The following is a 23,322-nucleotide window of genomic DNA, read 5'->3' on the forward strand; positions in this document are numbered from 1 at the left end:
CTGAAACCAAAACCAGGACCAAAACCCACACCCACACCAAGACCCAGACCAAACCAAACCAAACCAACTCGAAGCCCGACCAATCCATTCAAATGTAAGCAAAGTGAAGGAGGAAGACTGCCGGAGTCGCAGATGAATTTGTTTGTTCACATTTTGGGGCTGCATTATTGGATATCTCAGCTCGAACTTAACTAATTTTAAAGTTTTCCAAATGAGAGATCTCTGTGTGTGCGGCAAGCTCTGCCAAAGTTTCCCCAGCTCGTGGAATTAGTTGCAATTTTCAGCATCTGGGGGAAAATTTTACATTGACTCGGGCACTGAAATCGGGCGTTTTGCGGAGCGAGCAGGAAATTGTCTACAGCTGCTTGTGGTTCAGTCTCATCAACGTCATCTTTAAAGTTTTGCTGGAATTCAGCGAGCTCACAGCTCGGAAAACAATTTGCGAGCCATTTGTTATTGAAGTAATTGTTATTTGCCCAGCATTTACAAAATTTTGCAGTTACGTGGCCTAAAATTTGTGATGCGCTGTAATTTTTGAAATTAATAAACAGGCTTAATATTGGGTAATGATATCTTAAGGAATCATTTTAATGGTTTCATCGCCTTGAGGAACCAGCAGAAATGAGTTACCTGCCATAGCTTGCCATCCCTGGGGTATTAGACCATAAAGTGTGCACAATAAAACTAAAGACTAATATAAGGGAAAATCACAAAAGAGCTTACCAAGTTCTTTGACACAGAAAAGCCGGTACCTCTTTAACTCACACGTAACCTGTACTTTTCGCTTTATGGCAGGGAAAAGTTTATCACCGTTTCTTTCGCACTTTGTGCGGCTTCTTTTGGATCTGTTACATATGCTGCCGGGAATATTGCCAGTTAACCAAGTTAACAAATCCACCCCAAAGGTTCAGTTCCTTTTGTTGGACTGAGTTCCACCGCTCGCTTGCCGCATGTTGTTGATTACACTTCGGACGGTCATAAATTTGTATCAGCGTGCTGTGGAAACTCATACAGCAAGTTGGGAAGCTGCACAAAAAGAAAAGTCGGCAGGGGCGGGGGAAAAGTTTTTATTTTACCTCGGCGAGCTCAAGTGAAACTTGAGTGCAGTGTGAGGAGATGGGAAAAGAAGAACTCAATTCGTGGTTGAATTTTCATTAACTGCTTGTTTATCGAATCGAAATCTGAGCCATTCGGGGTTCCCCCAAACGCAATTGAAAAGATACAGAGTGGTAGAAAATAGATTCATATTCTTGGGTTAGTAGGTGGAAAATATCTTACTCGGAATCCTCCTGCTCGTCCTTATATGCATTCTGGTGACCCTTGTTCATAAATTTCTGCGTGTTGTAGTTGAGCGTTAGATCCCGGGTACGGCTCACCATTGCTAGCAGTTCCAGTAATAAGCTTTCTGAATTTTGCGTGTATTGCTCCAGTTCCACTTTCGTTGCCAGTTCCCGGAAATTGCGAGCGTAGTCCTCCAGATATTCTACCAAAAGTCCGTGCTGTTCAGTCACTTCTCGGAGCTCCACGGGTATGTCGATGGTGTGGTTACAGTTCTGGCCAAAACTGATGTTTTGAGTGTAGGAGCTTGCCTCCTCGGAGGATATGGTTATATGCCGATTCTCCTCATCCTCCTGCTCTTCGTCGAGCTCCTCGTCAGCCAGCATTTCTGGCTCGGATTCGTCTTCGAGATCGGGAGACTTGTCCCCATCCCCATCCGCTTCCCCTTCTGCGGACTGCAAGATATCTTCCTCCTTGGCTATAAGCTCCTTAACCCTGTCTGCGTAACGTAGTGTGTTGAGCGTATGCTCCACGCAGCTCATGGCTGGCGATATCATGGCAATCATGCAGGTCTTGTTCTTCTTGCCGCCGACAAAGGAGTCGCGCAGGACCTGGGTCAGCTTGGACCCACGGAATGGCAGGTGGCTCGACTGCCGGCTGAGGGCTCGAATGCACTCCTTGAGGGCCAGCAGGGACTTGTTGATCTCGGCCCCCTCAATGCGAGTTTGGCGATCGGCGGATTGCGTATCCGCACCGCGTTCATTGCCAGCCAAGTCCACAAAGGAGCACTTGCCGTAGGGACCCCAGGAATCGGGCATGTGCAGTGCTATTTGAAAGACGGCGTGGGAACGCGACGACTTGGCGTTCGCGGAGGTCTGGCCGGAAGTGCGCTCCTTGGTGCCGTGCTCAATCAGCCGCAGGACATCCTCCACTTTGGTCACCGGCATCTCCGTTAGACCCACCACCACGACCTGCTGTCTGCCGTCCTCCAGGACGCGCAGCTGCGGCTTGTTGGGCAGCAAGAGATCGAACACCTTGGTGCCGTAGATTTCAAAGAAGCTGCACGTTATCTTGGCGCCCATTTCCCTGTACTCCGGACGAGCTACCTCCTCGAAGACATCGCGGGCTGCCATGGCGTAGATGCCGGTCCCGCAATCCTGAATCTTTCCGAAGAACTCGCCGCCCATGGTGTGCGTTTTTCCGCTGCCAGTTTGTCCGTATGCGAAACAAGTGGCATTGCCGCCCTCGAACATGGTCCTGATCAAAGGACGAGCGGTATGGTCGTAGACCAGCGCATTGGAGCACTGCTCGTCGAAGGTGTAGTCGAAACGGAATTTGTGGTGCTCCAGGAACTTGGTGAGATCCACCTTGAGGCGCAGCTCGTGCACGATCAGGGTGTCGGCACTGGGAACTGTGATGACGTCCAGGTTCTTGGTGTTCTCCTCCCTGCGGCTCAAGGGTCGTTTTCGCACACACACCGTAATTTGCTGAACAGTGGATCCATGGGGATCCAGGCAGCGCAGTGGCGAAAAGATCAAGGTTGTGCGGTATTGGCGCAACATTGCCGACACCTCCCAGTTGGGATTCCCCGGATCCTGGCGACGCATTGCATCCTTCTCCTGCAGCTGCTCCACCTGGCGAGCCCGTCGCTTCTCCCTCTCGTCCTTCATGCGGTTCACCTCCCTCACGACACTGGAACAGCGTTGGTTGCTGCTGCTCCCTTTGGGGCCACCCTGTGCCCTGCGACCTTGGGTGGGGCTGGCATCACGGATCGGCCTGCAGGTGGCCACCCGCGGGGTGTGAGATCGACCCTGCTCACGATTTCCCGCTCCCGCCGGAGCAGGATCCGTCTTTCGCGTGGCAATTTTACTGCGGCAGTCTGGGACTCTGAGGCGCTCTGCGTACGGATTTCCAGTGTGGGTCTTACGAATCGAGCTAGGTGCTCCGGGCGGACTGCGAGCCCTTGGCTTCGGCATCAGGGAGTTCATTAGCTTCGATGGCGGCGATTGATTCTCCGCGAAGATATGGCGATTGATGCCAATCAGCGTGCTTAATGGCACCTCCTTACCCTTGATCACCGTGCCCTCGGTCCACTCACCCGTTATGGAATCCTGCTCCAGATTCTTGGCAGTGCAGACAACCGGATGGACGCGACCGTCGCTTCTTTGGAAGAACAGCTCCTCGCCAATCTGGATGCGATCCATATTTGGTGTTTGCGATTTATAACAGACAAAGATTTCTTTTATGATTCTCAGCTTGAATATACTTTTCTTGATTTCCTGTCCACAAACGAATAATGATACAATCTTTCATCGACCAGATGTTGCCTCTATAACTTACTGTCGAGTGTGAGTTTGTTGAGCTACTGATAATCGTTTGAAATCTAAGAACGAACCCCTAACGCCCAGCCTACTTTTCGCTTTCCAATACAGATTTTATTGATTTTTGCATAGTTCTACCTAAATGTATTAAACAACTCCGTCTGAGGTGGGCTACTCGATTTTCTGGTTGACTCAAAGCTCGAAATTGAAAAGCCTCCTTAAAGTAGAACTACTCGCTCTCGAACCTTTTCCTTCCGCTCCCAGAACCATTTTATGGTTAACATATTTGGGGTGTTGGCTCGTAAATTCCTTGGGTTAGCAGCTTCTTTTGATATATGGCTCTGGGCTCGTTACGGGTTAGTACTTTTCAAATTAGATTTGGGCTACCTTCTTCCCCTTGTGTGTGTCATAAAGCGAAGGCAGGACCTTTTCGTATTTACACAAGCGTGCACATTCCACAAATAAATAGCTCCCGTTCTGTTGTCTAGACATGTGATTGGAGCACAATTAAAATACATGTGCTGCAAGGCTACCCTTCGAGGGATCAAAGAACGTGCTGTTCCCAGTCGGTCAGGTGTAAAAACTAATTTACGGCAATGCCAGTCCAGCAGCCCCCAAAACCGCAATCGAAACCCCAAGGTGAATGGCTGTTGCCAAGGGGGACACTCTTAGCCAACTGCGACTGTGACTGTGACTAGCAGTCCTTTCTGCTATCAGCTAGTGGGTCAGCTCGGGGTGTGTGGACCATAAATCTCATGGCTGCTGCAATCAGGCCCTGCAATCGCAATCGCAATCGCAATCGCAATCGCAATCTGCATCAGAAATCAGCGAGCAGTGCCAACTTGTCAGGGCCGCTAGATAGCGACCAAACTGGAAACTGGAAATGGCGTCAAGGGCGCCATAAATGAGAATTTCCGTTTCATTTCCGACCGTTTGTTTGCGATTGTGAGTGTGCCTCTCTCTCTGTGTGTGTGTGTGTGTGTGTGCCTGTGCGGTTCATTTGTGGCCCATAATGAGCTGGCAAAATGTCGTGGCTCTGTATCGATTTTCGTTTAAAGTGCCGGCCAGGACAACCTAATGGCTTTCGGTGTCCCGAATTTATGGCAACTTGACCTCGGCCATTTGTCAGCATTAGAACACAATTGGATAGCATGGCCGTTGCAGTCAAGGGCATCATAAATGGTAAGCTGCCCATATGGCTCCATCCACTGGGCTCAAGCGAACTTGGGCCCACGGGCATCGATACAATTCAATTAAATACCGCCTTGGAAAATTCAAGCCAGTCTGCAGAATATTTATGCCAACTCGAGGTGGGGAACAGACACATAAATCTGTTTTCCCCCGACGCGATAAGCGGGAAGCATGTTGATGCAAGGGCGAAATAAAATATGTCGCCTAAATGGAGACCAGGATGCAAAGCCCGAAGATTTATGCGGATGTAATCGCTGGAGGCCATAAATTATAGCCAGCAGCTAGAAGGAAATCTACGCAGTCATCGATATTCCAACGAGATGTCAGTCATAGCAAACACTTTGTTCCATGTTTTAGGGTAACACACTAAACACAACACAAACACTTAAATTAGGAAGAAGTAGCGTGGCAATTTGGCAGGATGTTTTCAGGACTCATTCCCATGATGCAGCATACGCGGAGGGCCACGGCTCCACCAAGTGGGGATTTTGGGTATACTTATGTATAAAATATAATATATATGCTAAGGCTCGCTTTCTTCAGTAACAGCAGTGGTGTCTTCGAGCCCCAAAGTGGATCGATTGAGTCATCTAAGTGCAGAATGCAAATACTTTCGCGGTAAGCACTCTACTGCCGCCTACCTTTAGACGCGTTTTTGAAGAGCTAAAAACAATTTCAGAACCGGAATGCTGGTTCTGGACTACAAGCAATACAAAGCAGCCCGAACTATCCAACAAAACTGGCGAAGATTCTACTACCGAAATTACTTCAAGCATTTAAGAAGGGCGGCCATCACGATTCAGCGCTGGTGGCGCGGATTCTCGGTCAGAAACAACCACACCAGGCTTGTGGAGAACTTGCTGCAGAAGCGGGTCGAGGAGCACCACCGCCGGGCCGCCACCAAGATCCAGGCCCTGTTCCGAGGATGGGTGAGCCGGCTCACAATTCATGACCACAGCAAGTTGCTCAGGAAGCAGGTGTGCGCCGCCGAGGATCTGCTCAACTGCGTGGCCTTCAAGTTGCATCACCTGCTCCGCACCTTCGCGATTCCAGGTGTATACTCGCTGAAGAACTCAAAGTGAGTTGTAGTGGTAAAATTTTGCGTACTTTTGACTGAAATGTCGCCCCATTGCCACCAACAGCTGCATGTCGCGAATAGAGAAGCTGCTGGCCAGCTTACACTTCCGGTTTCACAACGGAAGGGTTAAGTCGCAACTGGCCAAAACTGTGGCCGCTCGCAGCAGGGACAAGGAAGCATTCAAGAAGAGCAGCAAGTACAGCAAAGTGCCTTTCGAAGGAGCGCGATATTGGAGCCAATGCAAGCCCAAGTGCGATGCCGCCTTGAAAATGTGCAAGAATATTGACAGGCGCATGTACAGGATCATCGAGATATACGATGCCTCGCAGAGGGAGGCCCAAGCGGCGTTGGTCGAAAAGAATAGGGCCTACAGTGAGTTAACTGCTAAATATTCCAATATTTATATATAGGTAACATCATATCGCAGGGAAGCAAAAGGGGCTCATGAAGAACATCAAGAAGGCGGCCGAGAAGAGTAAACGCGACTTCTGCGGCGATGTCATTGCCAGTATGAGACGCTGGAAAATCCTGGTGGACAACGAGCTGAGTGTGGGCAAGAACATATTTAGAAACCCGGAGAATCTGGAGAGGTTCATCGCCGAAATATCGGAGTACGCAAATGAGTTTGAGAACTGCACCTGCTATTGCCGCATTCCCGTATTTACAGAAATCTATTGCGGCTAAGTGTAATTAAAACCAGTAGATTGTACCAATTAGTGGGAATAAAAACATTTTTACAACTAAAGATTTTATTAGTCTTACTGCTCTCAATACAGAGTACTTGTATTGCTTCTCAGCCGAAAATCGCATTAAATATGTCGACTGTAAATGAAAATATCAGATGCATTCGTATATAAGTTTGTGTGTATCTCACCAAATACGTTGCCGAAAAATCGCAGGAGCACGGTGACAAAAGAGGGTCTTTGATAATCGGTCCAATTATCCGTCATCTGATCTGTTTTTGGCAAATTTAACGAAAGAGCATTTAAGTGTTAAGCTGCCAACTTCAGGCTATTTCTCACCTAAATGCTCGCAATCCAGCCGCTTGTTCAGATTTAAGCCACTATCGCCTCCGATGGAAGGGGCTCCACTCTCACCAATGTCGTTGATAATCGGATCCGCCATGTTGAAATTTACAATAAGAACTCACAATTTCGATTTTAGATACACTGCGAAATGTTTTCAGGAGCCATAAACTTGGATTTGGGCTATGAGTAAGTGGAATTAACTGGCAATGCAAGGATTGCTAGGTTTTTGGGTCAGCTCTGAGTGTAATGTATTTAATTTTTGAAATCAAAAGAAATTCGTTCTCCAGAGTGTTTTAAAAATATACCGTGATTTCAGATGTGCGCATTCAAGGACACAGAACATGCAATTTTCCCTCCCAACAGCTGCGAGTTACGAGCCAAGTGTGCGATTTATGCCATAAACTTTTCCAGCCAAAACATTTGAGATCCGGAGAGAAAGCATGCAAATGCGGAGTGGTAGCGAGATTTTCTCGGAACCAGTCCCTGAACGAGCATAAATTAAGGGGCGAGTGCCGGTGCTTTTAATTAGACAGTGAAACACGGCTTCGTCTGGCCAATGTCCAGGGGTTCTCCTTCTGGCCAGAACATCAAAACAGAGCTCCGAACAGCAGGAGACTTGGTAATTGTTCGGCTGGCCTTCATCATCGCCAGCTCCACAATAATCACCATCCTCAGATATGCAATTAGAGGACAAACGAAAAATGTGTCTTGGTCAGGCGCTGTCATCGTCATCGTCGCCCGGGGACAAATACATATTTCCCAGACTCTGGCGCTCTCGTGTATATACTTATGTGTATATATACTGATATAAATGAAATTAACCATATTCATCAGGCCCACAACTAAATGCAACATTTTCGGCCGCTAATGACGAGCGTTGTCGTCGTCTTGGGCAGCAACTTGTGTTGCCCCAGGGCCAGGTTCTTTATCACTTGGTTAATTACTTATGGCGACTCCCACATCCGATCCTTTGGGTCAGTCCGCCTCCCCCGCAATCGTGAGTCCTTGGCTGCTGCTCCACTCCGGCAGTGAGATTCGTTTACTTTGCGGCTGACATGGCAGCTCTCTGGACGTGTTCCACTGGCATTGTTAAAACGAATCGCAGTCTGGCCAACAGGTTATGTCGCAACCATAGTTAAGTTCAACTGGGCTGAGTCTTCATGGACAGCCATGCATGAAGGGCTTTAAGTATTTAGTCACCAGTTTGAAATATTACTCTTAATACCCAACTCACAGTGCAGACTTTCAAATGAGTTCGATGCCAGAAACAGAGATAGCTAAAATGCAGGCTAAAAAAAATGCACTAATTTAAGCATATTAAAACTTTTTTGGCCAAAAAGTAAAACCATTTTCGTTTTCGTACAGCTTTTTTTGGGCCAAATCCCAAGCAGCTTTATAAACATTAGGAAAGTAGGCGGCCAATGGGGGTTAAGCCTTCGCAATGATGCAACCAAACCGAAATGGCTTTCTACAAATAAAGTTGCATAGCCAACAATTTCACTTTCAGTTTTAATGCATTGTGTGTGGCCCGTGTGGCGCTAAAATTTCGGTTTTTTCCGCCTCTTGATTAAATGTGTTAAGAGCCCAAGCCCAAGCTGGCCAACTTTTAGCTGGCCAAGATAGTTTTGCCAATTATTCGAGCAGAATTATTCCGCCCCAAGCGATTCAAACGTCAGTCGTGCAAAAACCGTAAGTATTGTTACTTTGCATTGTAATGTAAATTAGCCTAGAATAATATTGTCAGCTCAATCGAGTGCCTGGTTTCTAATGAGCTTGCCGGAAAATTCCGAGGCGTTTGCACATGTCTAGGATCCATTTGATGGGGTTTGTTTAGGAGGTGGGCCAATTTCAACCGCAACACAAGGCGTTTCAAATGTTTCCTTTCAAATTAATTAGAAGTTTGCGGTGAGCAAAGCAAAGCGAAGCCATGTTGCCTGCTGCCCTTTTCATGGACATCATCATCATCGTCATTGATGGCAACCAAGTAGGCCACAAAATGGTTTTCGGCCAACAATGAAATCTGAGTTCTAATTGCCGGCACACAAACATATAATTAACTAAATAATGAGATGAGTGGGTAAGTGGGAGTCGGTTGGTGGGTGGTGGGTGGTATCTTAGCCATTTGGCTGCTGTTAACGGCATCCGTAATTACCTTTGATATTCTCAGCTACACTCGCAGCAGTCGGGGCTTTCAATTAATGCCGCCATACTGTCGTGTTTCGTTGCGCTTTTTGTAAAAGTTTTTTAATTTATCGGCCATAAATTCAGCCACGTTTGGCCATCATTGGCACCTGCACAAGGCAGCTAAGGCGAATATCATATATTTCTTTTGTTGAATAACACAAGTATTTATATTAATTACCATGTTCAATGTGAATGGCAGCGGTTCTAAATGAATTTTGTTTGTAAGTGGTAACGTTTAGCAAATACACAATGCAAATTTTGTATGAAACACTACAACCGCTTATTTGCTGATTTTATTCCTTATTCCTTCGAATAAGTTAAAACAAATTGAAAGTGAAAGTGGCCAAAATCAAACCAAAGATGACCAAAAACAGGATGGAAGGTTGGGGACTGGACAAGGGTAGAAAAAGACAAAGGGCAACCGATTAACATTTATTGGGTCTGAACTTTAATTTGCCTTGTTGGCCGAGAAGCTTACCTCGCGCCGGCCTTTTGGCCATTTGACATTCGAACTGGGTGTAGATTTATGGGATTGCCTGTGTCGATTAGTTAGCCATAAATCTTCGCTGTTTGCTTATGGTCAGCAGTCCAGTCCAGTTCAGCTGATCGGCTTGGTGACCCCGAACTATACGATTCACGCATTGTCCGGGTCTGGGCACTTTCGCAGATATTCAAGACCTTCTACTGCTCCGACAGCAAACAAATTTACGAGTCATGGCTGGAGAAAATGTTTTTCTTTCGTTCTTCATCATCCCGGCATTAACAGGTTAACTCATTTTAGATGAAATCTGCGCTGAGCGAAATATAAATATATGAACAGCAGGAAAACGGAAAGAAACAGCGCTGGACTACTAATTTGCAAAGTTTTCACGCTGACTGAACTTTAACCCTGCCGCAGGTGCTAAAAATGATTTGCAAAATGCAAAACTTTTCGTTATAAATTCATAGCCATATATAACTAACAAAATAGAAGAAAATGAAAGCCAGCGATTCGGCGAAGAAGTTAAAATTGCTCAAGTTTTATATACATTTTACGTTTGCTTTGAAATATGCAAAAAGTTTAATCAAATTTCAACAAATTGTTATTCTCTAAATTCTCCTTTTAAGTTCCGCCCCTGCACGACTAACAACCTAATAAATAGTGATGCAAGCAGTTTAATTTTACTCCTAGTTTAATCATTCTGATTAATGCACTTAAGCAGTTTGACCCTCAAAAGTAGGCTATGCTTTTGCCGCATGGATTGATGTGAGATATCATCGGTTAAAAGTAAGTCAGGAAACACGTGCTAGGCCAAGTAAAGAAGTGCTAAAAATAGAAAACAAATGACCATTAATAGGTACTCCAAAGGGATAATTTTGGAAACTCCCACACAATAGCAGCAGGAATGGAAAAGAAAAACTATAAAGCGGAATATTTACATTCCTCGTTCGCTCGATGTCATAAATCTTTTACACCTGGTTGTGAATGTGTAAACGCCCACGAGCTGGCGCAGATAAATTCAGTGCCAAAATATTTAAAGTCTATTTGTTAGGGGCAAGTAGCGAAGGAAAACAGCGCAAAGAGCACGGGAAACTCGGCGAAGGAAGCCAGAAAAACCGCGAGTACCACCTGAAAAATGGGACACAGGGAGCAGTAGCATGAAAGCCCCAGAGAAACCCCAACAATTTAACAACTGACTTCATGTGAACTGAGCAAACATGCAAGTGTGTGCACACACACACACGTACCCCCCTACACACACACACCGACTGCCTCGCACACACACGAATTCATATGCGTGGGTGCAAAAGAGAGAAATGGCAGGAAAATAGCAAGCAAATTTTTTGCTCCCCTGTTCCATTTTCTATGACTGCTCATGCTAGTTTCCCTTTGGTTTTCTTTACTTTCCGAGTGCTTCGATCAATATGGCAGCTTTTCAATTAATAATATTACATTTTGAGCTACTAAAAACGTTTGTACAGCGCGTAGGTAAAGCACTTAATACTATTAAAACGCTCATATTATAGCGCCATTGTTCTTCTACATCAAAAATAAACAAAGGCACTGTTTTCTCATAACATTTGTATTAATGCTAAGCTAGAGTAACTGGTAAAATATATTTATTTGTTGAGGGTTATACAGAATAGGCGGTTTAAAATCGTTTTTCACAAGCGGGAAAAAATAAAATGAGAAGTGTTAAAAAAATGCATCATTCCTGGCCGAACGAAAATATTGACAGAAACACTGGACTTAAACCAAGATTAACTGCAGTCAGTGTGTGTGCATTTTCCGCATTTTCCGAATTTTCCGTATGCCCGGCACGTATTTGAATTATGTGTGGTGGTGAGTCCTGAAAACCCACGCACGCCACTGTCAGGCGGCTAAAAATAAATGCATACTTGTATATAACCCGAAACTCGGAATATTACTCCTCTACTCACGACGGAGTCTTCCCTTTTTTGCACTGGCACACAAATTGGTCACGGCCACGCCCACTAATCACGGCGCCAAGGCGTAAAATTGCCAGCCGATTAAATTGGCAATCAAGTGAAAAGACATCAGCAGCCCGTCCCGGCAGAATGAGTTCCATGCCTCTCATCTTTGCTGTGAGTAAAATGGCATAATTACATGTAACTAGCCGAAAAAGTTTACATTTATGAGCGACTGACGGCTCTTACCTGTTACCTGGGGGATATGGCCGAGTTTGGGGAGCGAAAGCGGGGAGTTTTCCGGCGGCGGAGGCAGGGGGACTAAGCCATCATCCGAGCGGTGCTATTTATGTCGCCATCAGCGTGGCGGAAAAACGGAGACGCGGGCAGAACAGCTATGGAAAAGCGGGGAGTTTTGGGTGGCCAAATGGCTGCGTTGACACAGTTTCCCTTTTCGCCCAGCTGCGTCTGATGCTTTTCCCGTGCTCCTGTCATTTCCCGCCCCTTTGTGTATGTGTGTGTGTATGAAAAATTCGCGCAAAAAGGGTCTAGAAAATTATGAATGAAAGATGGCGGCAAAGTTCGCTAAATGGCTACTGGTAGCAGTGAAGTACAGCAGGGGTATTAAAAAATACAAGAAAAGCGTTGAAGGTTGGCATAAAAAATGGCAAGTATTTAAGAAATCAGGTATTAGCATGATGACTTATCATTGTCTATTTAGCAACTATGTTATGAAGATTATTAAAACTTGGAAACCACATCAGCATAATGTGATGTGTACCTTATGACTTTTGCGACGGTTTAACAAGCGTGTAGAAGGATGAGCGAAGTAGAGGTGAAGTAGATTTGAATGGATTGATCATAAGGAAAGTTCGGAGTGCTGAACTTTGGTCAGATTTTATTTCAGTTTCATTGGCTGAGTAGAACCGAATCCAATTAAAATGTTTGCAGAAGCAAAGCAGAGTTGAAAATTAGCATCTGCGAATGACCTCTGTGCACTTTCGCCGTATTTGCGAAAGAACTCTCTGATTGCAATTGACCTCGAGACGCCTTAGCCGCCCACTCACTTATCCCTCATCTCCCGGCGGACGGACAACTGTGGACGAGCGGACAGCTAGACACCAGCTGGGAATATTTTAATTACCATTTAGGCAAACGTCGAAAAAAGCTAAAATCCAAAAGAGAACATTAAAAGCCGAGTGCAGACGTCTCAGCCGCGCCCTCTGACCCTGCCACGCCCCCAGCGCCCCTGACGCGACCGCTTTGAACTTGCGGCTCAACTTTCTGGCCTGCTGTCAAATGGGAGCGAGTGGTACAGCAGCAGAATGCGGCAAATGTTGTTCGGAATATTAATTCCAGTTTGCGCCGCATTTAAGAAGCTTAATGAACTTGAATACTGGAATTAAAGCTGAAAGCTACACAGGGAAATATAAAGAAATTCATAGGAATATCATTTGCTCAAGCTGTTCTTTGCTTTCGATACTTTTCCACGTTAGGCCAAAGTTTCATTTACCTTAATTACAATCAGCTTGGGAATCTTCAAATACATTTCTTTCAGTGCACAAAAGCAATGTGTTTCATTTGCCCCATGGATGTGGCAAGGAAAGGTGGCAAAGGGACGAAGAACAAAAAACTTTTAATGCCGCATCGCTCTATCCCTCGGTCCCTTGATATTTGTTTATTCTTTGAACTTCTCCAATTAAAAGTAAATATTGTGAGTAGTTTATCTCGATTTCATTCAGCGCCCAGCAGTTTGCATAGTTGGCTGTTTTTTCAGGACTCTGCCCCTTTTTCCCCATTAGCAGGCCAACTTTGTCTGCATTTCGCACGCAATCTAAGACAGCGGCTTCGTCATTTCCACTCCAGAGCATTCGCTTTGTATCCGCATCCGCAGCTATATGTGTATCTAGATCTGATTCCCACTCGAATCCAACTCAACTTTGTGCCAGAAACTTTTCCATTCACGTAATTTAATGCCTCTTAAAGCGACTGGACAGCAAATGCCACTTTTAGTCCTTCGCGGCGCCATCTGAAATCGAGTTTTTCACCTGATTATAGTTCGCAGTTGCTTTTATATATTTTGTACTTAAAATAAGATGAGTCTAATTTTTGAACTTACCAAATGTATGAGTATGTTGCTTGCGAATACAAAACCCTCAACCTTAATAGCCAGCAGCTTTTATTAAATTCGATTTTATTTACCTTTCAGAGCATCGATTTTCCGGAAACACACGATTTATACGCACAAAATTGAAGCACACATCTGGCTAATTAGTTTATCTCCTGAATGGGAAGTTCGCTGAAGTTGGAGCGTGGAGAAAGTGAAAGTTTCCAACTACCCCCGCACACAAATACCCGAACTAACCGGCAGATACTCGAAATCACGTTGCAGCTTACAAAAACATGGAATAATTTTATTTACGATTCAACTTTGTAGTCACAAAATCATATGAGTAACTGCCACAATGAAAATGGAGGTGGGGCAGAGTGTAAGGTGCAAAGCATAAAAAATTGTGGTAAAACTTTATGTGCGTATCCCTGAGAAGATTTCAGTCATCTGCCCAAAGTTAAGTTGACTTTATGGTGGAAATAAAAACACAGAGAATAAAATAATAAAAACGGAAATTAATGTTGAACGAGGGGCTAGCAGAATGTGTGCGAATAAATTATGCAGTCTCAGGAAAGGAATAAAAATCAAATTATGTTCAAGATACTTTAAAAGTGCTTTATTAGCCAACCTGTGGGTTTTAAATTTGCCCTGATACTTTACTTAGAAATTTGTCTCTACTTGAAACCATTTTTCATGTGCCCTTTGTGCTGCCCTTAAAGTGCTGGCCAGCCCAAAGTGGACCCTCCTCCCACTTGGCTGCAACGGCCTTGGTCCGCTCCAAGTCAAAGGGGGGATCCCTCCCAATCCCCCAACTTGGCCCCACTTTTCCATCGTTTTGTCTCCGCTCCATTGTTCAGTGGCCACCAGCTCGTTTGGCCTTTGCCACGGCAGCAACTCATTAAAAATTCCATTTTCATTTCGCCCATCATCCATTTTGATTTCATAGTCGAGTGGATGGCGCTGGGCGGGTGAGCTGCAGTTGGATTCTGGTCGGATTGGTTGGAATTGGTAGGAATTGGTTGAGATGGGGTTGCCAGCGACTGCGGGTCGCTCAATTTCAAAGTGTTTACTTTCTTGCACATTGATTTCGATGGGACTTTCACTTTGGCTTTCGCCCTTTTGCATTTTAACGCTGGCAATTTTATATTTTATTTAAATAACTGCCGCCGCAGCCGAATTTCTCTGAGAATTTTTAACGCCGCCGTAATTAAAAAATAAATATAAGAATTATGCAATTTTTCCAGCATCAGCTTAAATTTATTGCCGGCAACCATGAACGAATCCATATTGGAAATTGGAGGGCAAAATGGTTGCTGCAGTTAATTATTTGCCCTGCCAGTTTGGCGAACGTGACGTATACGTAATTTTTATCCCGCCTGGTTTACTGATGAATTGTTTGCCCAGCACTCAATCAATATATGTACACGGAACTTATATGTTCATATGTAAATATGCATACATATTAATACGAGTTTGTGTGCCTGCCCTTTGCGTGTGCTTTAATTTATTTGGGCAGCAATTTTTAAGGTTCACAGCCGAATTGATACTGGGAGTCAACTGGAGCTTCCATCTGCGGGCAAATAGGCTTGATTTCAGTATAAAAACTGTATATATTCCAATTATCATTGCCCAATCGCAGCGCTAGGCCAGCATTTTTAGAATTGATATCTTTGCTGCATACAGGAACGTAATCGATGGTGTCAATTACTAAACTGTTTAAGTTCTTCCGTAGAATCACTAACTCTGATCATATTTTCAATTTAAAAGACTCGTAAACACTTAGGGAACAAATTCCGTAGACTTTAAAGTCATTCCAGCAAACAGACGAACACGAAACATTTGATTGAAATTCATACATCATTTGGCAATCCCAAGATGGACAAGATAATGATTTGCATCATTGGATCCGGAAACTGGGCAACGACTATAGCCCGTAATGTGGGCAGGAACGTGATGAACTCGCAGACACTGGACGAAAAGGTGCCCATGTATGTTTATGAGGAAATTGTTGAGGGTCGCAAGCTCACGGAAATCATCAACACCACCCACATAAATTCCAAGTACATGCCGAACTTTGAACTGCCGCCAAATATTGTGTGTGACCTCGACTTTGACTAACGATGTGTCAAGTTTCTTATATTTCAATTCCACATCCTTCAGGTGGCCGTGGATGATATTGTGACCACGGCAAGAGATGCTGACATCATTATATTCGCCATTCCGCCGACCTTCGTGAGCAGCTGCTGCAAGACCCTGCTCGGAAAAGTGAAGCCCACGGCCCATGCGGTTTCCCTGATCAAAGGATTCGAGCGCGGCGACGATGGCCAGTTCGTCCTGATTTCCCAGATAATTATGCGGCAGCTAAAGGTCATAGCACTAGCATTAAAGATATAATTTACAAATTTTATAGCCTACTCCAAAATAGATTCCATGCTCCGTCCTGGTGGGCTGCAACCTGGCCCATGAGCTGGCCCACGATCACTTTGCCGAGGGCACAGTGGGCTGTCGGGACCAGAAGTATTATAGGGTGCTCCACGACATATTCAGGTCGCCCACATTCCGGGTGGTGGTCACCGAGGATGCGGACTGTGTGGAGATCTGTTCCACTCTAAGGGTTAGTGCCTCCTTGCGATACATTTACATTTGGAGTATGCTGTTTCTTGTGAAAATTGCAGAATATCATTGCCTTTGCGGCTGGCTGCTCGGATGGAATGGAGCTGAATGAGAACACCAAGGGAGGAATCATTAGGAGAGGATTTCTGGAGATGCTGCAGTTCGTCGATGTTTTCTATCCCGGCTGCCGCATGGGAACCTTTTTTGAGTCCTGCGGAATATCCGATTTGGTTACTAGTTGTTATGGTATGCCAAAAATGTACTTAATTCTACATAGTTTAAAATATATACATATTTTCCACAGCAAACCGCAATCGCAAGTTGGCCGAGGCCTTTGTAAAGACGGGCAAGCCCCTGAGCGAACTGGAGCACATTCTCATACCAGGACACGAGCCACTGGGTCCGGTGACCGCAGAGCTGGTGCATCATATGCTCAAGAAGAAGGGCCTGGAGGACAAGTAAGGATACTGTAGATGTGTAGTATGCTGTTAAATGATCTCAAGCCCCTCCCTACCACAGATTCCCCCTCTTCACTACTGTGTACAGGATCTGCACTGGGGACTATCCACTGCAGCGGCTGGTCGAAACCCTGATCAAGGCGCGCGAGGATATGTAAGGATGTGCTGGAAAAGTCCTACTTATCTAGTAGTAATTATAACTCTCCCTGCAGATTCCACCCACTGCACACTTTCCAATTGTGAGGCGGACCCGTCGTTTGAGGTGTAATAAGTATTAAATAAAACCATACAGCATTGAAATTCGCATTCTTACTGCTTAGCCGACTAAATGGAGCACATGAGCCGGTTTTGTCTGGGATGTATGTACACGATTTGTTCAAACAAAGCCCCTCAACATTCGCATTGTGCGTCTTTTCTTGGTGCAGTTCAAGTGCTCCTTTGCGAAGAGAGTGCACTCCATTGAATGCACCAACGCTCCCAGCACAACGAAAAACAACGGAAATCACTTCAGTCGGGGATCCGGATCCGGATGAATGGGAAAGAAAGCCGCCCGCTTTTCCATCGCATTGTTTTCCATGGCTCAACTATAAATTTATGTGTGTTTCTCGGTGTCCGGTAGTGATTTTTTATTTTTTTTATTTTCCTCCTTGCACCATTGTTGTGCGGCTGAAGTGCTTTCCAATCGGAATTGAGGAAATGGGAGCAACCACTGGAGGACTAGTCGAGATCTCGAGATCTGGAGTTCACTGAACCATACGTCAAATGGAGCACGTGTGTCAACACAACACATTCGGTCAGTAAGCCAGAAAAACCAGCACCGATAAGATCTATATCTGAGTATCAGTTTCTACAAAAATTTTATTTTATAAAATGGAGAACATTTCATTTGCCAACTTTCGAATAGGTCTAAGAAAGCAGGCATATTTCACCTACGTCCTAGCTGTGGCACCACTTATTTTACTCCTGTCATGGATATTTTACAAGCAATCGGAGGCTGCAGTGCCTTACCATCAAGGATCAAGATTCTGGCAATGGGGAGAAAAGATTTATTACTTTTTCATGAACGAAACGCCCAGAATGCAGTCAAAAGCCAGCTTTACGAAAATAATCTGGGATTTCTTTAAGAAGTTTTACAACGTTTAGTGAGCGATTCATCAACAATATGAAAATTATCTGGAAAACAGAAAATGTCTCTTTTGCAAGAATCAGAATCGGTCAGCAATTTAATCTGTTCGTGGTCCATTTCAGTTCATTTCCAAGTCAATTTTGAAATTGTTATTTAATAAATGTTTTATGCAATTCATTTAGTTTTCGGCTTTGCGATTTGTCCTGCGAATTTTTTCACGCATAATTAAATCAAAGCAGCAAAGGCGGTAATCAGCGGGCAGGGAAATTGGCGGTGCGGGGGTGTGATTGCATCCGGATTTTGTAAACGGATTAGTTTAAATGTCGAAATTGACCAATTCGATTACATTAGCGGATAACATTTAATCCGCGCCGAATGACAATTATTGTTTATGATTGCATTGTGTGATACGTTCTTTATGCATAGCTCATGTGAGGCAATATGCAAATTATTTATTAATGTTTAAAATGATTGAAGCTGATCGAGGAAGCCGGGTTAGAGAAAAAGGAGCCAACGAGAAAATGCGCACAATATATCAAAAGATTAAATCCATGAAATCATTTTCTTCATTATGCATGCATTTATTATTACGTTTCAGGAGGCCAAAAAAAATGTATGCAAGCCACATTACGCACATCCAGTCCAATGGCTTTTCAATTTATTTGGAATTAAATTTTTTTGTGTAAAACACGGCAAATGTTTTCCATTTCAATTGCTTTATTAGTTCATTTCAGATTTGCAGTTTACGCAAGCATACAGCAAATATTCAGCTTACGTGCTGCCTGCGTACAGGTGCAAAATGCCAGCTAAAATGAAAATCAAAATGAAAATGAAAATGGAAATGGAAATCCCCGAAACGAATTCAAACTGTCCGGCCCGTCGTTCTGACTACGGTTAAACAAATATGCCTGGGGTCCCGGCCAAACAGGACAAAAAGCTATCGAAATTTGCATATCAGGTGTGGAGCAGGAGTGTCCAGGGTATACGCTGTTCGCCCCTTCCTTGTTGCATTTTTCAGTGGGTGGTGGGCTGAAGTGGGGCTCGTGTGGCGTTCGCCTTTGCCGATAATTACACGGTAAATTTGGCAAAATGTGACGTCAAATAGCAAACAAGACGCCACTGAAGACCCAAACAAGTTGCACGTAGCTGTGGGCAATGTATCTATGTATCGTATCGGTGCCTTCATACACCAGAGCACCCATACATTTGGCGGCGAAAACACAGATACGACACACACACAAATACACCTTTACACAGAGGCAGTGGCGCAAGCACTTCAAAAAATAAATAACAATTTGGTACGTTACACACGTCTCGGCTTATGCAAACGTATCTGCAACTTGTGCCTCGCTCTATCTCTTTCCCCTCGTGTATGCCCGTCTCTTTCTACGAAAGAATGCTTCATCCAGGACCACCCGCTCGGCAAATAGAATACACACAGGACATGCAGCACGGCTGACGAGAGCGGCTCTTGGAATGGTGTTGTTTGTTGATTCGGTTATTGCTGCTGCCTGTTGTTTGCCCTCAAATTGAACAAATAGCTAAAACAATCCCCGCCAGAATAGATATCACTGGAGTGGTTCTGGAACACCCTAAATGGAGCCTCAAACGGTACGTGTTTCATTCCAAAATGACTTACCACATGCATAAAGTATCTATTGATAACCGCCCAAAACTTGTTTGAAAAATGTTTGCATATTTTTTCATTTTTTTATTAGTCTTGAAAGTTTCTATCGATTTGCCAAAAATAGTTTTGCCACGCCCACACTTTTAAAAAAATTGTAAGTTCATTTTATCATTTTTTCCCCAATTTCTACCGATATTCCACTAGCTGAGTAACGGGTATCTGATAGTCGGAGAACTCGACTATACCATTTTATCTTGTTTTTTATAATTTTAATAAGTTTTTTAAAATTACCAATGTCTAACGAAAAATCTGGCATAACACACGTTGCTTTGACTGTCGCTTCCGTTTTCTGTTATTTTTTTATGACAGTATTTCAGAAATCTGCCAAAATAATATGCCCGCTAAATTGGTGAAAATTTGCAGTTGAACAAATTTGTTGCAGAAATCGCAGGATCTCAGATTTGCTGCCATGGATCAGTTGTCGATCAAACAGAAGGTTTTCATTCGTCGCTCGGACGGCAGAGTGCACCTGGCGGAGATTATTAAACTGGAGGGCGGTAGCACCAACCTGGTTACGGTGGAATGGCCTGAAGGACATACGGTGCGCGGTAAGGATCTGCCCCTGGAGCTGGTGGTCCTGATGAATCCCCAGATTTTCGATCTGCCCCGCTGCAGTGGCAATGCCACATCAGCCAATCAAACGGCCTCCATACCGCCACGTTCCATGAAAGAACGCATGGCGGAAGGCAGTCTATTACCTGGATTGGCCGCAGCCACGCCCCGCCAGCTGACGCCTTCGGTTCGAGAGGACGATGTGGTGCACCAGATAGAAAGGATGCGAAAGGAACGGGAACAGAGGCGTGAAGTGCAGGCCAGGACGCGTCAGGAGCGGGAGCAGGTGAAGAGCGAAGATCCGGGCAATCCCAACTGGGAGATAGCCAAAATGATACGAGCGCAACGTGTGCAAATGGAGAGTCAGCCGGTGAAGAGCTGCATACCGAATGGACGAGCCAAGGGGCACCAAATTGTGGTTTGTGTGAGGAAGAGACCACTGCGACGCAAGGAGCTGACCGATCGGGAAGTGGATGTGGTCACCATTCCGTCCAAGGACACGTTGGTGGTCCACGAGCCCCGAAAGCATGTGAACCTGGTCAAGTTCCTGGAAAACCATAGCTTCCGTTTCGATTACGTCTTCAACGAAGATTGCTCAAATGCCACGGTCTACGAGTTCACCGCTCGACCCTTGATAAAACATATTTTCGAAGGCGGAATGGCCACGTGTTTCGCCTATGGACAAACCGGCAGCGGCAAGACCCATACGATGGGTGGTAGGTTTCCCGGAAGTCAGCAGAGCTCCATGGATGGCATCTATGGCATGGCCGCCAAGGATGTGTTCTCCACTCTGAAGACGGCTCCCTATAGCAGACTAAAGCTAAAGGTGACCTGCAGCTTCTTCGAGATCTACGGCACCCGGGTGTACGATCTCCTGATGCCTGGCAAGCCGCAATTACGCGTCCTGGAGGATGGCAAGCAGCAGGTGCAAGTGGTGGGTCTAACGCAGAATGCAGTAAAGAACACCGCCGATGTTCTGAACCTGCTCGAGATGGGAAATAGTGTTCGAACCTCGGGCCAGACCTCTGCCAACTCCAAATCCTCCCGATCGCATGCGGTATTCCAAATCGTGCTGAGATCCGAGGCGAACCAGCGGATACACGGGAAATTCTCGCTTATAGATCTGGCCGGGAATGAAAGAGGAGCGGATAACAGCTCGGCGGATCGGGTGACCCGCCTGGAGGGATCCGAGATCAACAAGTCTCTGCTGGTCCTGAAGGAATGCATTCGCGCTCTGGGTCGCCAATCGAGTCACCTGCCCTTCCGCGGCTCCAAGTTGACCCAAGTCCTGCGCGACTCCTTTATCGGGGGCAAGAAGGTGAAAACCTGCATGATAGCCATGATCTCGCCGGGCTTGCATTCGGTGGAGCATACCTTGAACACCCTACGTTATGCGGATCGGGTGAAGGAATTGAGTGTGGAGTCGATGTCTCCCAAACGGATGCAGGGTCCCAGCCTTGAAAGCACTTCCATGCCAGACATCATCAGCCAGTCACCCAGCAAGCGACTCTTTCCATCTGCCTCCTCCACATCGCTGCGAGGTGCAGGTAACCCAGCGCAGAAAGAGCTCAACACCACGAATGACTTAAACAGAGCCCAGAAACAGGAATCTAAGCCCACCTCTCCCACAACCGGTCGGCAACTGATCCGAAGGAAAGGGCGCTCGGCACAGGAAGTTTCCATGATGCTGGCCAAATCCCTGGCAGAATTCCGAGGGCGCAACTTTCCCTGAAACTCAGGATTCAATCAATCGATTTCTACAGCAAGGTTTTAAAATTGAAAAGTTTGTCTAAATTATTTGTTATCTAAATAAATTGTATATTACTGGAAATGTGTGCATAGTAATATCTTCTCGTTTGATAGACACAATGAACACTTTACTTACCACCAACCTCAGCCGTACTCATCACCCACCTGAAAAGTTAGTTAAACGAGGGAGATTGTGTATTCCAAGCGCTCAAATGCATATTCGCTCAATAAATTAATTACCTAGCAACGCAGCTCTATGGTAGGAAGACTTCATTTGAATTTGGCCCAGAGAAATCGCCGACGATTGAGGACTTGTGTAATTCGGCGTCTTAAAGTTGTCACCAGCTCCTTTCCATTCTGGCCCAGTTCATTTGTGTGCCAACCTGTTTGCCTGGCTTATGTCCTGGCCCACTTTCGTGTCCTTCAAGCAGCACACGTAGCAGTGGGCTCAGTGTGCGACTACATTTTCCTGGGCTGAACCCAAACTAAGCGCAAATATTTTTCGCATAGTTGCGCATTAGGCCAAAAACTTACTTGCTGCCTACACTTTTTCTGTGGCTTTCTTTCGTGTTTTAGGGCGGTAGTGGAAAAGTGGGTAGTGGAAAGTGGGGAAGTGGCTCCTTTGACAGCTGTCAATATACAATATTGGGGATTATGATGGTGCCAAGACACGTCTTACGACAAAGCTTTGTGTCAATATATTAAATTATGGCTTAGGGCGGCTTTTCCCAAGTTCACCGCCCCGCGCGCCCACTCGCTTAACTTTTTGGCATTTTTCGCGTAAATCCGCACATAAATGCTCGGGGAACGAATGAATATGGATGAAGCAGCAAATTTTGTTATTCCTGCGCATTTGACACTAATTGAAATCGCAGAAAAATTCTCCTAAAAAGCTGTCATTCGCATTTTGGGATCTGCATAATGCAAGAGGCAATTATTTAAATTAGCTTGGCTTTCTCTAGGTCCTTCTGGTATAAGTTATGTAGACAATTCCCCATTGGGGTAAGCTGTACATTTTCGTTTAATTTTGCAAATGAAATTAAAAACGTGATATCGTAGTATTTACAGCAGTTTAGTTTAGGCTTTTTATTCCTCTGCTGCAAAATACAACTTCGAATGCCATCTCAGCCTGTCAAGCATTTAAGGTTTGCAATTTAATTTCAAGTCCCTGCTGTCTCCCGCATCGTTAATCAAAAGCGTCTTTAATCTTATGTCAAGTTATGTAAATAAACAATTACGAGCGTTTATGTATGCACACTCACACATGCGTGCAAGCACACACGCACGCAGACACACACACTTGCACACACAAGAGTACAAATTTTGCGGCTTAAAGTTAATTCATTTCGCAAGTGTTTACCTAACCTGGCATTAAAACGGCTAGAGAAACGTCGCCCACGGGAACTCCCACTCCGCCGCCTTCTAATATGCCATTAGCATAGCTACCTAAATAAGTAAGTAAATTCGATGGGCACACAGATACTCACGCACACACTCACGCGCGCGGGCGAAGTCGGGTAAACAAAACCGGAAGGAAG

The 23,322-nt window shown here is 45.2% G+C and overlaps 5 protein-coding genes across 5 annotated transcripts; 3 read left to right on the top strand and 2 right to left on the bottom strand.

Moving 5' to 3' along the window:
• Positions 1-1,143: 1,143 nt before the first annotated feature.
• LOC6547932 (kinesin-like protein Klp59C) lies at positions 1,144-3,552 on the bottom strand. The gene has a single exon (XM_001976321.3). The coding sequence runs from the start codon at positions 3,480-3,482 to the stop codon at positions 1,275-1,277; it is 2,208 nt and encodes a 735-aa protein (XP_001976357.1). The 5' UTR covers positions 3,483-3,552; the 3' UTR covers positions 1,144-1,274.
• A 1,561-nt stretch (positions 3,553-5,113) lies between these two features.
• Positions 5,114-6,568, top strand: LOC6547931. The gene is made up of 5 exons (XM_026980500.1): positions 5,114-5,282; positions 5,334-5,408; positions 5,470-5,868; positions 5,933-6,240; positions 6,296-6,568. Exons 1-5 carry the CDS (start codon positions 5,212-5,214, stop codon positions 6,550-6,552), a joined length of 1,110 nt encoding a protein of 369 aa, XP_026836301.1. The 5' UTR covers positions 5,114-5,211; the 3' UTR covers positions 6,553-6,568.
• A 31-nt stretch (positions 6,569-6,599) lies between these two features.
• LOC6547879 lies at positions 6,600-7,125 on the bottom strand. Its single transcript, XM_001976319.3, has 3 exons — positions 6,891-7,125; positions 6,743-6,823; positions 6,600-6,690 (listed from the first exon to the last, which is right to left on the bottom strand). The coding sequence occupies exons 1-3, from the start codon at positions 6,991-6,993 to the stop codon at positions 6,662-6,664; spliced, it is 213 nt and encodes a 70-aa protein (XP_001976355.1). The 5' UTR covers positions 6,994-7,125; the 3' UTR covers positions 6,600-6,661.
• An 8,289-nt stretch (positions 7,126-15,414) lies between these two features.
• LOC6547878 (glycerol-3-phosphate dehydrogenase [NAD(+)], cytoplasmic) lies at positions 15,415-16,965 on the top strand. Its single transcript, XM_001976318.3, has 7 exons — positions 15,415-15,693; positions 15,760-15,966; positions 16,025-16,213; positions 16,275-16,458; positions 16,517-16,670; positions 16,732-16,824; positions 16,883-16,965. The coding sequence occupies exons 1-7, from the start codon at positions 15,475-15,477 to the stop codon at positions 16,911-16,913; spliced, it is 1,077 nt and encodes a 358-aa protein (XP_001976354.1). The 5' UTR covers positions 15,415-15,474; the 3' UTR covers positions 16,914-16,965.
• A 2,766-nt stretch (positions 16,966-19,731) lies between these two features.
• LOC6547877 (kinesin-like protein Klp59C) lies at positions 19,732-21,811 on the top strand. The gene has a single exon (XM_001976317.3). It carries the CDS (start codon positions 19,893-19,895, stop codon positions 21,765-21,767), a length of 1,875 nt encoding a protein of 624 aa, XP_001976353.1. The 5' UTR covers positions 19,732-19,892; the 3' UTR covers positions 21,768-21,811.
• The last annotated feature ends 1,511 nt before the right edge of the window (positions 21,812-23,322 follow it).

This window comes from Drosophila erecta, unplaced genomic scaffold (genome assembly GCF_003286155.1).
Source record: "Drosophila erecta strain 14021-0224.00,06,07 unplaced genomic scaffold, DereRS2 tig00000092-arrow-pilon, whole genome shotgun sequence".
In the NCBI taxonomy this organism is placed as follows: domain Eukaryota; kingdom Metazoa; phylum Arthropoda; class Insecta; order Diptera; family Drosophilidae; genus Drosophila; species Drosophila erecta.